Source organism: Canis lupus, chromosome 1, assembly GCF_003254725.2.
Source record: "Canis lupus dingo isolate Sandy chromosome 1, ASM325472v2, whole genome shotgun sequence".
Taxonomy (NCBI): domain Eukaryota; kingdom Metazoa; phylum Chordata; class Mammalia; order Carnivora; family Canidae; genus Canis; species Canis lupus.
Genome location: NC_064243.1, coordinates 82,462,107 through 82,474,411, shown reverse-complemented (window position 1 = coordinate 82,474,411; position 12,305 = coordinate 82,462,107). Strand labels below are relative to the sequence as shown.

Genomic DNA, 12,305 nt, shown 5'->3' with positions numbered 1-12,305 from the left:
ATGGCTATGACATGTGAAAGAGATTATTTTAGGGGTTTTTTTTATTGGGAGATAATTGACATATACTTTTATATTCATGTGTATAAAATAATGCTTTGATATTTGTATATATTGTGAAATGAGTACCACAGTGAGTCTAGTTTAACATCCCTCATGGAAAAAAAAAATCCCTCATGAAGCATAGCATAGTTACATTTTTTTTCTAGTAATGAGAACTTTTAAGATCTATTAGCAACTTTCAAATAAACAATACAGTATTATTGACTCTAGTCACTAGACTATACATTACATCCAGATTATTTTAGTTTCTAAGAACTACTCCTCTTGGGGAACCTGGGTGGCTGAGTCAGTTGAGCTACCAACTCTTGATTTCTGCTCAAGTCATGATTTCAGGGTCATGAGATAGAGCCCTGGGTCAGGCTCCACACTCAGCATGGAGTCTATTTAAGATTCTCTCCCTCTTCTTCTGCCTCTCCCTCCTGCTCACTCTTTCTTTCTCTCTCTAAATAAAAATAATATAATAAAAGCAACTCCTCTAACCTCAAAAAAAAAAAAACCAGCTTAAATCCTGCATATTACTAAAACAGCACCATACCCCTCCTACAAATATTTGATGTGCCCTGTTGATAGTGATCCGCTCTGCATCTGGAGTCTATGATCTGTGTCTTCTATCATTTAACTTTTTCTGTTTCTGAACAGGGGCGGAGAGGCCTTGGCTCTGTTTTTGTCTGGGCCTCAGGAAACGGTGGAAGGAGCAAAGACCACTGTTCCTGTGATGGCTACACCAACAGCATCTACACCATTTCCATCAGCAGCACAGCCGAGAGTGGAAAGAAGCCTTGGTACTTGGAAGAGTGTTCATCCACGCTGGCCACCACATACAGCAGCGGAGAATCGTACGATAAGAAAATAGTATGTAACATTTGAGTGTCTGTCGTGGTTTATTCATTTATCTTTCACTGTGACACACAGAGGAAGAACCATAAACTGATATGCACAAGTAATATGTGGAAATAGACGAGTAATAGATGGAAGTTAGCCAGTTGCTCAGTCCATGTATTTTTACATGTCATTCTATTGCCAATTCATTGAAAAAGCTTGTCTGGATCAGTACATTCCAGCATTGGATGTGGTCGTAGACATGAATAAGCTTCAGTTCCTATGCGCCCTGCTCTCTGTGCAGACAGCAAACTGATGAAGAGTTCAGGTCGCAGGACCAGACTATGTGTGTTTTGTTTACTGTTGAACTATTTATTATAAGCTGGGTAACTTTAGACACATTACTTACTTTTTCTGTCTCAACATCCTTACCTGTAAAGTGTGAGCATTTAGGATTATATAGCTTGTAGAGTAATTAAAAAATAATGAAGAAGTGCTTTGCACACTACTTGACCCATCAAGAAAGGTCTGGCTTTTGGGATGCCCAGCCCTGTGCCTCTGATGCTAAATTCCAAACACTTTTGTGCTTTGCTCTTTTCTTGATCATAGTTTTATAAACTGTCACAGGCTGTCTTTCTCAAATGGAGCTAAGCTGCTTTGCTTGATACTTTTTAGTATTTAGCTAAGACCTTGCTCTCGAGTCTTAGAGACTCATGCAAATTTGGGTCACATCTGACATTTATGCAGCAGTGGAAATACAGGTGATAGAATATTACTCCCTTCGTGTAATCCACATCCATTTGGTTCTTCTTGATTCCAGTAACTTTTTATTAGCTTCTTTAGTTACATTTTTTGTGTTGATTTAATTAGAAATCGCCTACCCGTATACATATCCCATCTGCCCCATCTTTCTCTAATTCCCCCCACAATAACTGTATTAAAAAAACATGTTACATGAATCCAGCTTTAAGTACCTCCATCATTCATCAGTACACATAATCCTGTAATACAAAGTAAAATTTTACAAAGTAAAAAGTAAAAGGAAAAAAAATACAGAAATGACAAGTTTCACAATTTCCTGGCTTTCATAATGGGAAAGTGATGTTCCATGATATTTTACCCTCGTTATGACATTGTTGTAATTTAGGAGCACCCCTTCTGCTCTCAAATTTGCTTATCTCTCAGTACTCAGCATCACAGTCCACTAAAACTGAGTGGCATCTGTTAGTTCTGCACTGTAAAAATCCTGATGGAACTCTCTGGAATAAGAAGAGTTCTCTTTCTATACCTCTCAAGTCTGAAGGCAAACTGGCCATGGCTTCAAAGCAACTCTGCCCATTTACTCCTCTTTTTGCTTGTGGGATGGTTGCCATCGACAGGGTATTGTGAAGTTCCATAAATGCCTTTCTTAAGAGAAATATATGATCCAGCAGGCAAAATCTCAAAAGAGATTTTTCCGGGTCCTGGATGGGAGAACACAGTGTGGAGAGAGGGACCTCAAAATCCTTAGGTGAGATTTACTCCCTAGATTTGACCTTCCCGGGCCCTCATCGTGTTCTGATGCTGTGGTAGCTCCTGTGACACCTCCCGCCCCCCAGTGACAGGTGGCAATTTAGTATTCTCCCAGGGGAGGACAGAACGATCCATTCACTGGGTAGATCCAGTCATAGACTTCACTTTTTCCCTACTTGCTCTTTCTGATACCAGAACCTTTACTAACCCACTTTAGATATTTAACTCATACTTGTCTCTACCTTCTATTTGATCTCTGTCTCCTATTTTCACAGCAGCAATTTATTAGTAATTTTTCTCCTCCAGCTCTTAGAATCTCTTTATTTTTGCCTGAATCTCTAGATCACCATAAATGGGAGAGGAAATTTGGTAGCTGTTTCAGGGAACCTCACAGAGTCTGGGTTTGGGCATCTATAAAAGGCAAGTAGAATCCTCTCCAGCCTCATGGATTTTTGATGGAGATGAGATGCTGGACATCTCATGAGGTCCTCATACCACACTGGTGCAAAGAGCCACTCAGGAGTGTCCCTGAGGTCGGGGTGGCTTTCTGCATCCTGGGAGGCCAGGCCGGCCATCTTTCCAACTGTTGTAAAGAATTGGAACTCCTTGCACCTCCATATTTCCAACCTAGAAAATACTGCAATCTGTACCACCTACCCTATCAAGAAAGGCACTTTGATCGCAAGGATGTTAACAGTTGAACGTGAGTAAAGTTGGCAATGACATCAGCCTCTCATGGTCCAGCTGACCCCTTTTTCCATCTAGATGTCAGAATGACAGATAATCCTGTGTTATGTCTGGGACCTTTCCTTCACCAGGCTCTGAACCGCATGCCCTTGGCCCCTTGGAGATGCCCGCTTCCTGTCCATGGCATTGTGATTGAGTGTTGCAGGCATGGTGGTGTATGTCTCCCTTCATTCTGGGGCTCTCCTCCCTTGGCCATTCATTTCCTTGTGCCATATGCAGCTTCTTTGGGAGAGCACAGTTGTCATTTCTTATTTGGAGAGCACCTTTGTGATTTGAACCAGGCAGATGCTGAGGATTCAGGAGAGAGGAAAGATATCTCTGCTTCTGGAAAAGCACTTCTGTTGAATAAATTTTACTTGTTCCCAACAGAATGTCTTTTCATGGTATGCAAACAGGAAAACCTTGCCCTGGGTTTCAAAACCAGCCAGATCTCTGTCTCGGTTTCCTGCCACTGCTATTAGTTCAGCTGTGAACCGTGGTATTTCATTCATGCTTTAATAGATTCAGTTCAGTGATGGCCTTGTATCTCTTTTCAGCAAATGGAGCACATCCAAAGTATCAAGATTACTACAATAAGAAGCTCCCCTGTAAGCTAAAGAGCAATCAGTTGAAATGACTGATATCTATGAAGTCATATGATCAGATCATATGTTTTCATTAATAATATTGCATACATCCTATTCGATGTGGAATATGTCATACGTTCACAGTCCTCTTAGCAGGCCATAAATGTTAGGCCTTTTTTTCATTCTTCTAATTAGTGCCAGGAACTGGACTGTGCTCATTAAATGCATTATCTCATAGTATCCTCAGAACTCTACACAGGACAACTAGGTATTGTCCTCACTTTATAGATGAAGAAACTAATGCTTAAAAGGGTAAAAGAGACCTAAGCAGTAAGTGGTAGAGCCTGGATTTCCACCAAAGTCAGAATGGAGACTCAAGGCCATCTTATAACCAGTATGTGGTCATGCTCTGGATAGTTTTCAAGGACATCCACTATGGAGGCTCTCTGAAAGAATGGTGCTGCTCTTACCTGTTTGGGTTCTTTTCACAGTGATTAAAACAAAAAACAGGGATCCCTGGGTGGCTCAGCGGTTTAGCACCTGCCTTTGGCCCAGGGCATGATCCTGGAGTCCCGGGATCGAGTCCTGCATCGGGCTCCTGACATGGAGCCTGCTTCTCCCCCTGCCTTTGTCTCTGCCTGCCTCTCTCTCTCTCTCTCTCTCTCTCTATCATGAATAAATAAATAATCTTTTAAAAAATATATGTATATTTTATAAAAATATAGATTTATTTACATGTAATTTATATAAGAATATATATGTTCTAAAATTCTATAAATATTCTATTTAGTGTATATACTAAAAGTGGATAAATTCTAAATATATAATCAATAATAAATATAAATAAAATAATATAAATATATAATAAAAATATATAAATATATATATTTTTGAATATATAGGTGTCCATTATTTTTCACTACTTGGCAGATTTAATTTTCATGCCATAAGATTTCATAATCCCCTAAGACCATCAGTCCTCTTGCAGAAACCTAAAGCTCTTTGCCAGTCTGGATGGCTGGTTCCTGGGGCCCAGTGTCAGCACTGAGCTCCTCCGGGTTATGCCTTTTGTGTGACGTTCAAGCCAGGGTGCTCTGTGTGACAAATGTCGTCTGTTAAGGCACTGTATCTCCAGATACCACTTCATTTACGGGGGAAGATTTTCTTTCTCACCTCCCCTAAAATTGTGGCACTCCCCTCCCCCTGGCCTCTTTGATCTTCTGGAGTTTTCTTTCTCCTGCCCTTAGTTAGAGCTGCTTAGTACATTACATGTTTGCTGACTGTCTGTTTTGCACACTAGATTGGAAATTATGTGAGGTTGAAGTCTTTGCCTTGTTCCTTCCCAGAGCCTGAGCTGAGGAAATATTCTGTACATAAATCACGCTCAGACACTGAAAGGGATGGGAACTTCACTAGTTGTTTATATAGCTCCAGGAAGACAGGGAGATGCTCTGTTTCTTTAAGAGAAACTCCTTGTTCTGGAAGGTGGGTGAAAAGCAAAGGGTATTTGACAATAAAATAATTTGACATCAGAAATTGCCCTATCACCCAGGAACCTGGCTAGGTGATAAAGCTGTACCTACAACCTTTCTTGGTGTCCAAGAGCATGAGAGATCTGTAACCCTCACTGCCTCGTGACATTTCTCCCCAGTTCTGTTTTTGGGAAATAAAGCTTCCCTCTCTTCCCCAGCCCCTCCCATCATTAAATTATCTCTTTCTTTGGGGACTCGTTCAACCTTTGCCCTTTTTCCTCTAGTAGTTTGTCTTGGAGATTGGAATATGGTGGTGATCGTATCCCTCCAGGGAGGGGTCTTGCGAGCCAAGGGTTGAGAATATATGCTCTGCTCAGCCCTCTCCTGACGTCATGTTACTTACTTGTGTTCAAAACAAACTTGCCGCCCGGGGTATCTCAGGCTTGGAACTGAGCGACCATTTCCATGTAGAGGAATCCTCTTACTGCTTGCAGGGTTCCTAAGCAGCTACACATTTTCTTTTCTTTTTTTTTTCCCCAGAGACATCCTGCTCCCCATCCCCCGCCCCCAATCATTATTCAGGAGCAGCCACCATTTTGCACCAGGGCTGATTTCTATCATCTCTGTTTCTTCTTTTGATTTGAGATATATCATTATGTTTCCAACTGAAGACTAGCAAAGCCAGATGTCTTTAGTGTGTTTGGAAGTGGGACACATAGTCTCTTGAGAATGTTAAAAAGAAGAAAGTAAAGTTTGGTCCTGAAAAGTTCTGATTTCCATCGTGGCCAGAAGGAGAAAGTGGATGCCCACTTGCTGACCTGAGCTAGATCTCAAGGGCAGTTCCGCCATCATGACCGCCATGGCCGGTGATGGTCCGGAATGGCCACCATGGCTCTCACGGATGGCTACCCCCTGTAACCCAGCTTTTTCTCTTGCTGCCACATCAGGATTTATGCTCCACCGCTTACCCAGCTCTTTAGTAGCTATGTGTCTTTAGGCAAGTTGGTCTTCCTGAGCCTCCATTTCCTGAGTTAATAATGTCATATCTTGCGCACAGAGTTCCTGTGGATTTAAATGTAGTTTTATATACATACCTGAGCATACACGTGTGTAAGCACCTGTTGCGTGTTGTCCCGCTTGTTGCAAATGGTGGTAGTTTTTGAAGCAGTCCAGCTTGTGGTAGCAATGGCACTGGTGAGGGATAGCTGTACTGTAGCCCCTGGATTTTACACACGCGTATACACACATAGTTTTTATAGGTGGCTTATAAGTTTATGTGTATGAGCTGACCAAGAAGCAACCTGGCAGTCTTTCCTAATGGTTAAGGGAGTTTAAAGTGTAGAGCAAAATGAGTATGAGGGAGCTTGATACTAGTAATTCAACTTAGCCAATAAATACGCTTCTGCTCCATACCTAGCACCAAGCTAAACATGATGGAAATGCAAAAATGATATAAGATGGCATCCTCCTCTGGTGCTAGCAACCTCACATTTGTAAGCAAAACCTTACATTTGTACTTTGCATTTACAGATTCCTATACCAACACAGGACTGGGATTTTGTGTGGACTCGTGGGTCATGATTGACTTTTATACCAGACTTTGGTTGAACACAGAAAGCATTAATTGGTCCTCCATCCCGTTTTTATTTTGCCGTGCTTAATAAATCAGCTTCTTCTATTTTGTTCATTGACACATTGAAGATTTATTTTCTGCCTTTATCCCCCATTGCTGTCTTTGAAACAGCTTTTCTGGCACATTACTAGTCCAAATCAAAATCCACACCAGAAACAAATTCAACCTAACAGACAGTAGAATCATTTCATGTTTTAAAAATATCTGTTCCATTGCTCTTTTAACAGATATGAGACAATATGGCACCTTCAAAATAAAAAAGAGATCACAAGATATCAGGGAGATAGAAACTCTTAACTGCAGGGTTGCTATTAAGATTTGTCACTCATGGCCAAAGTCAATCTGAGCTGAGGTGCCCTGGAGAATTTCCTCAACAGGCTGGAATAAAAGATCCAATCAGCCCAACTAATGAAATGTGAAATAGCAGGAAATAGGAGCTTAGGAGGAGAAAAACCCATGGTTCTACTCAGAGTGAGTGTGACTAGACCTGAGCCACGCCCACCCGTTCTCACCAAATAAAGATGACATCCCTAACATGGTGGAGTCCAAAAAACCATCTGCTACCCATCCTGAGACAGGCTGAACATCCAATTTGCTGATCAGGACAGCTTTGATCTGGCTCGAGGCCTGGTGTCATCTCCTGTTTCCTTCACTCTGATGGACAGAAAAGATATTTTCCTGAGCAAATCTGAGAAGTTCTGCAGAAGGAAATTCTGTTTCTGATTTGGGTTGTGAACCGAGGGAATTTGGAGGGCGTTAAGATGCGCCCTTAGGACTGAAGACCAAATTTCGAGACGTGCTTTAAAAGGGCTTTATTGTTCCGTTTTCACATGTAGAACCTCCAGACTCCCTGCTCTGTGACACGGGCCGACTGGTCCACGCAACTTTGCTTTTAAATTACGCTGTCAGATCTTGCATGCATGCGTTGTGATTAATGGGGTTACCCCATGTGGTTCCAGTTTTCGGGACATCATTTTTCTTCAAGATTGCGTGCTTCTTGGTGGTCTTTGCCTTTTCATTCTAAAGATAGACCTAAAAACTCCCTGATACTGTGGCTTCTCTTAATGATGAAAGCCCTGCCTTAGATCTTTCCGGTAATTTACACCTAACTATTTCCACCAGTGACAGTAACTTCCTCTTGAAATGACCCAGCTGGAATTTCACCCTTCAAGCAGGATGAGAGGGAGGGAGGCTATTTTTGTTTCTTTTCTCTCTGTTCCTTTTTCCCTTCTACTCTCCGTCACCTTCCTGCTCCACCCCCTTTCACTCTTTTACTACTCACGTTCCATTTAGATAAAATGATTGAAAAATAAATAAGTGAGAGCCCCATGCCAATTGGGAATTCCCACAAGCTTGCCCGTATTAAAGAGCATTTAACATGTGGTTGGGGTTTGTATAGAAAAGTACAGAGCAGCTTTTTATTTAAACGAACAGCATATATGTCTCTACCTGGTGACTGTGTATGGATGAGGCATATTGCTGTTGCAGACCCGACATCATAAAGTTTTTATCACTCACGTTTGAGGTTGGCTGGAGGTAGTTATTTATTCGACTCAAAAACGTTACACGCGCTTGGGGTGTTTATTCTGGATTTGTTTCTCTGCATCGAAAGTGTCTGGTATAGCTGAAGAATAAGCAAAAGGAGCCAAGTGGGAAGATATCGTGAAAAATCTTGAATCCAGGCACAAGTCATTGAAAAAAAGAAAATTTGGCAAAGGAATGTGACCATGAGGGTGAGGTAAAATGAGAAGAATGCAGGCAGGGCCATCTCTCAACAACAGAGGATCTGGAGACTCGGAAACAGGCTGCTTCTGGGGTTTTTTATGCCTTGACTTAGGGACCAGGCCTTTGGAAAACAAGGCTACAAATCTACCCACAATTTCAAATGAAGTAGGAGTATCTTTGCAATGATCCAGCAGTCCCACTTCTGGTTGTATATTCAAAAGAATCGAAAACAGGATTGAGAAGAGGTCTTTGCATCCCCATGTTCCTTGCAGCAGCATTCACAACAGCCAAGGGATGGAAGCCACCCAAGTGTCTGTTGATGGAAAGATGAAGAAAGAAAATGTGGTAAATACATACAATGAAATATTATGCAGCCTGAAACGAAGGAAATCCTGCCGTATGCTCCGACAAAATGAGACTCAAGGACGTTATTCTAAGTGAAGTAAATCAGTCACACACACACAAAAGGGCAAATGCTATGCAATTACATTTATATGACGTACCCAGAGTAGTTAAAGTTGTAGAAACAGAAAGTAGAATGGTATGCCCAAAGGCTGGGCAGAGGGGAGAATGGGGAGTTGTTTAATGGGTAGAGTTTTATTCACACAAGATAAAAAAACGTTCTAGAGATCTGTGGTACAGTGATGTGCATGTAGCTAACAATACTATACTGGACACTTAAATGTTGAAAGGGTAAATTTGTGTTGCGTGTTTTTTATCTCAACAAAAAAAAAAAAAAAAGAAAGAAATACCTTTCATAGTCAACAATTAAAAACCCAGAAAGTTTCTTATGTACAAGTGGGTAGTGCTCTGTTTACCCAAACATCTTGCAAGCATCCAACATGGAGGTTCAGGAGATGGTGAGTTAATCAGGTCCGTTAATCAAGAAGCACCCTACCCTGCTTGCCAAACACACTGTCGGGGCTCTTGATCACCATTTGGTTATTCAAGAAAAGAGGGTAAGGCTTGCCTCCTGTCTCCCACCACCACGTCTTTATGGTTCTATATATTTTTGTTCATTCTGCCATTTGTGTATCAGGGACTATCTGGTGGATAGTCTGGTGACACTAAAAGTGTCAAAAGGACCAGAGAAAAGACAAAACTGATGGCCCTATGTGAAACTAGGCCAGCCAGCGTGTCAATCTAGAGCCACCCCAGATAATTAAAGAGTTCATTCAGACGTCCTCATGGGACCCTGAGGAAACTTTTAGGGGTGGGCTTATTTCTGAAAATTTACACAGCACTGTCTTCCTGTCTTCTTTACTAAGATCAGATTTCTTTCCAAATCAACCAATCTTGACACGCCTCTGGAAGGATACACCTCAGAACAGCAAGACTTTGTTTTCAGCCACCTTTATCCCCCCACACCTTTCTGATGACCTTTCACCTCAGTTTTCCTGTCTGTAAAATAGGGACAATAAGCTGGTCTTGATCCCAAAGAAAGCTTAACTACTGTCTTCCAATAACTGCAAAGAAACCACCAGCTCCTCTCACAAGACTTGTGTGTTCCCAGCAGGAGCATCATCAGCCCCAAGGAGGCAAAAGCGGATGCTTGTTGGGGAGGATTTTTTTTATTTTTTTATTTTTATTTTATTTTTTTTTTAAATCTTCAGTGTTTCACTGGTTTGCGAAATCTTATGTCAGAGTGTTTAATTTGTCTTGTTAAGGAGAATCTCGGTTTAACGTCTTTCTCCTGGGGTGGAATGATCATGAGAGAAAGGTTAATAGGCAGAGCTCTTGCTGATGGGAATGTTATTCAGCCACAGCTGAAGTAAACTGGATTCAAACCAAGAGAAAAAAATGATCTAGTCCTCACATTCCGATTTCAAAAATGGGAGAAATGGTGAATCTCCTTCTGTAATATACCGGCAGGCACTCAGCGCTGTAATCTTCCATCAACCACACTGTCTTCAAGCTTGTTTTTAGTATTCACGTTAAATCTTTGAGGAGGTCTTGGTTCATCCATGCAACATTTCTATGGATGCTAAAAACCCGTGTTCTGTTTGGCAGAGCGTGCCTTTGCTTCAACCTGTGGCTCTCCCAGTAGCTCAGTTCTGGGAGGGCAGGGGCCAGATCGTGTGCTTCTCTGCTACCAACGCCAAGCTCACTGTCTGGTTATTGGTTCATCATATCTGATTATTAAAAATGGGATAATGAAAGAACTTTAGTTTTAACTAGAGCTGGGTCTGGGGTGAAGCAAGCAAGGGATAAGGGGGGTGGGGGGCGGTAAAATTTAAAGTGACACTTGCATAACCCGTCTGTTCCAAGCCAGAGACTCTCACCCTAGTCCTGACCCTGGTTTTTAACAGAAGTGGAGTCCGATTTCCAAATGCTCCTCTTTTCAAAGTTGATTTACACAGGCAATTCTCTAAAAGTGATAGAGTCACAGGAGTACAAGAACAAGGAATTTAAAACAACTATTTCAACACCCCTCCATTCCACTTTGATGAGTGAATGTCTTTCTACTAGCATCTGACTCACATTGACCCCAGAATCCTGAATTTTCCATTTCTGTCTTCTAGATTACTACGGATCTGAGGCAGCGCTGCACGGACAACCACACTGGGACGTCGGCCTCGGCCCCCATGGCTGCGGGCATCATCGCGCTGGCCCTGGAAGCCAAGTAAGCCTTTATCTCCCTATGTCTCCGCTGGCGACAACCCCTCATCTCAAGGACAACTTACCCACTCCCTACTATAGGATCCCTAGCACAAGAGCCCAGAGTAGAACCTTCTAAATCCCACCTTTAAAACACCAAAGATTAGGATTCTAAAAAGAGTTGTTTTCCCTATATTAAGAAAAAAAAAGCACTTTTTTTTTTTTTTGGTTTTTATATCCTTAAAAAATCAAACTGTGTAATTACTTTATTATGGAGTCATAGTGCAAGCATGCCAATTGGCTCCAACACTCTTGCCTTGTTGAGGTTTTTATTCTAGTCTGGGAATGTTCCTGGGAGTCTCAGAGCAGTTGGGGGCCCTTACCCTGCAGAACAGTGAGGCAGCTCAGATTCCATGACAATAGCGCTCCCTCTGGGGGACAGAATGTGTCAAGGTCATAGGACCGGAAGCACAGAGACAGGAACAACCCATCTACTACCTTCAGTCTTAGTCAACGTGGTCAAATTCTGTGTCGGAAAAGTTCCCTTTGAAAGGCCCCTTAGATTACGAGCGGTAGGTCTCACCTCTTCTTTCTGTAAACACCAGCAGATTTTGCTGTCTTCACTCTTTGAAATACCTGATCTTAATTCTTTCAAAACCTCATACAGATCTATACTCTCTTACCCTCAATTTCAAAATTATGAAACGTCCAGAAAACTGAAAGTACTTTTTGCACATTTGACACACAAACTCATCTGATGGCAGAGCTTGTCCTGAACTGATTTGAGGCTATTCGCAGTCCTGATTGTAAAAATTCATACATCTTACTGCAGAAATATGAATGTGTTTGGTTATGAGGTGCTGGCTCAGACCCCTACTGGAAGTTGTATGTAATATATGCTGTGGATGCTGTATCTCAAAAACCTTTGAATTCCAAATGCGTCAAGTCCAAGGATTTTAGAAAGGGGGCTGTGGGTCTGCGCTCTGACACCCTCCTACAAGAGGATCATAAAAGCCACTGAAGTAATAACTGTAAGTGTTTTCCCGAAAATAGCCTTCGACCCCTGCCCGGGGGGAGGAATGGAAAGCTACCCTGATTTAGTTGTACCCTTGATGTGCAACAATAGCAGGGACAGGAAAAGAATACCAGAGTCATGATGACACTCAGGTGCTT

The 12,305-nt window shown here is 41.9% G+C and overlaps 1 protein-coding gene across 3 annotated transcripts in view; it reads left to right on the top strand.

Annotated features, from left to right (window-relative positions):
• Positions 1-12,305, top strand: part of PCSK5 (proprotein convertase subtilisin/kexin type 5) — a 458,329-nt gene that overhangs the window by 187,120 nt on the left and 258,904 nt on the right. For all 3 annotated transcript variants that reach the window (XM_035709909.2, XM_025423285.3, XM_025423284.3), the window contains exons 8-9: positions 700-912; positions 11,057-11,157. In XM_035709909.2, coding sequence (XP_035565802.2) covers positions 700-912; positions 11,057-11,157 — 314 coding nt within the window. The remainder of the gene's footprint in view (positions 1-699; positions 913-11,056; positions 11,158-12,305) is intronic.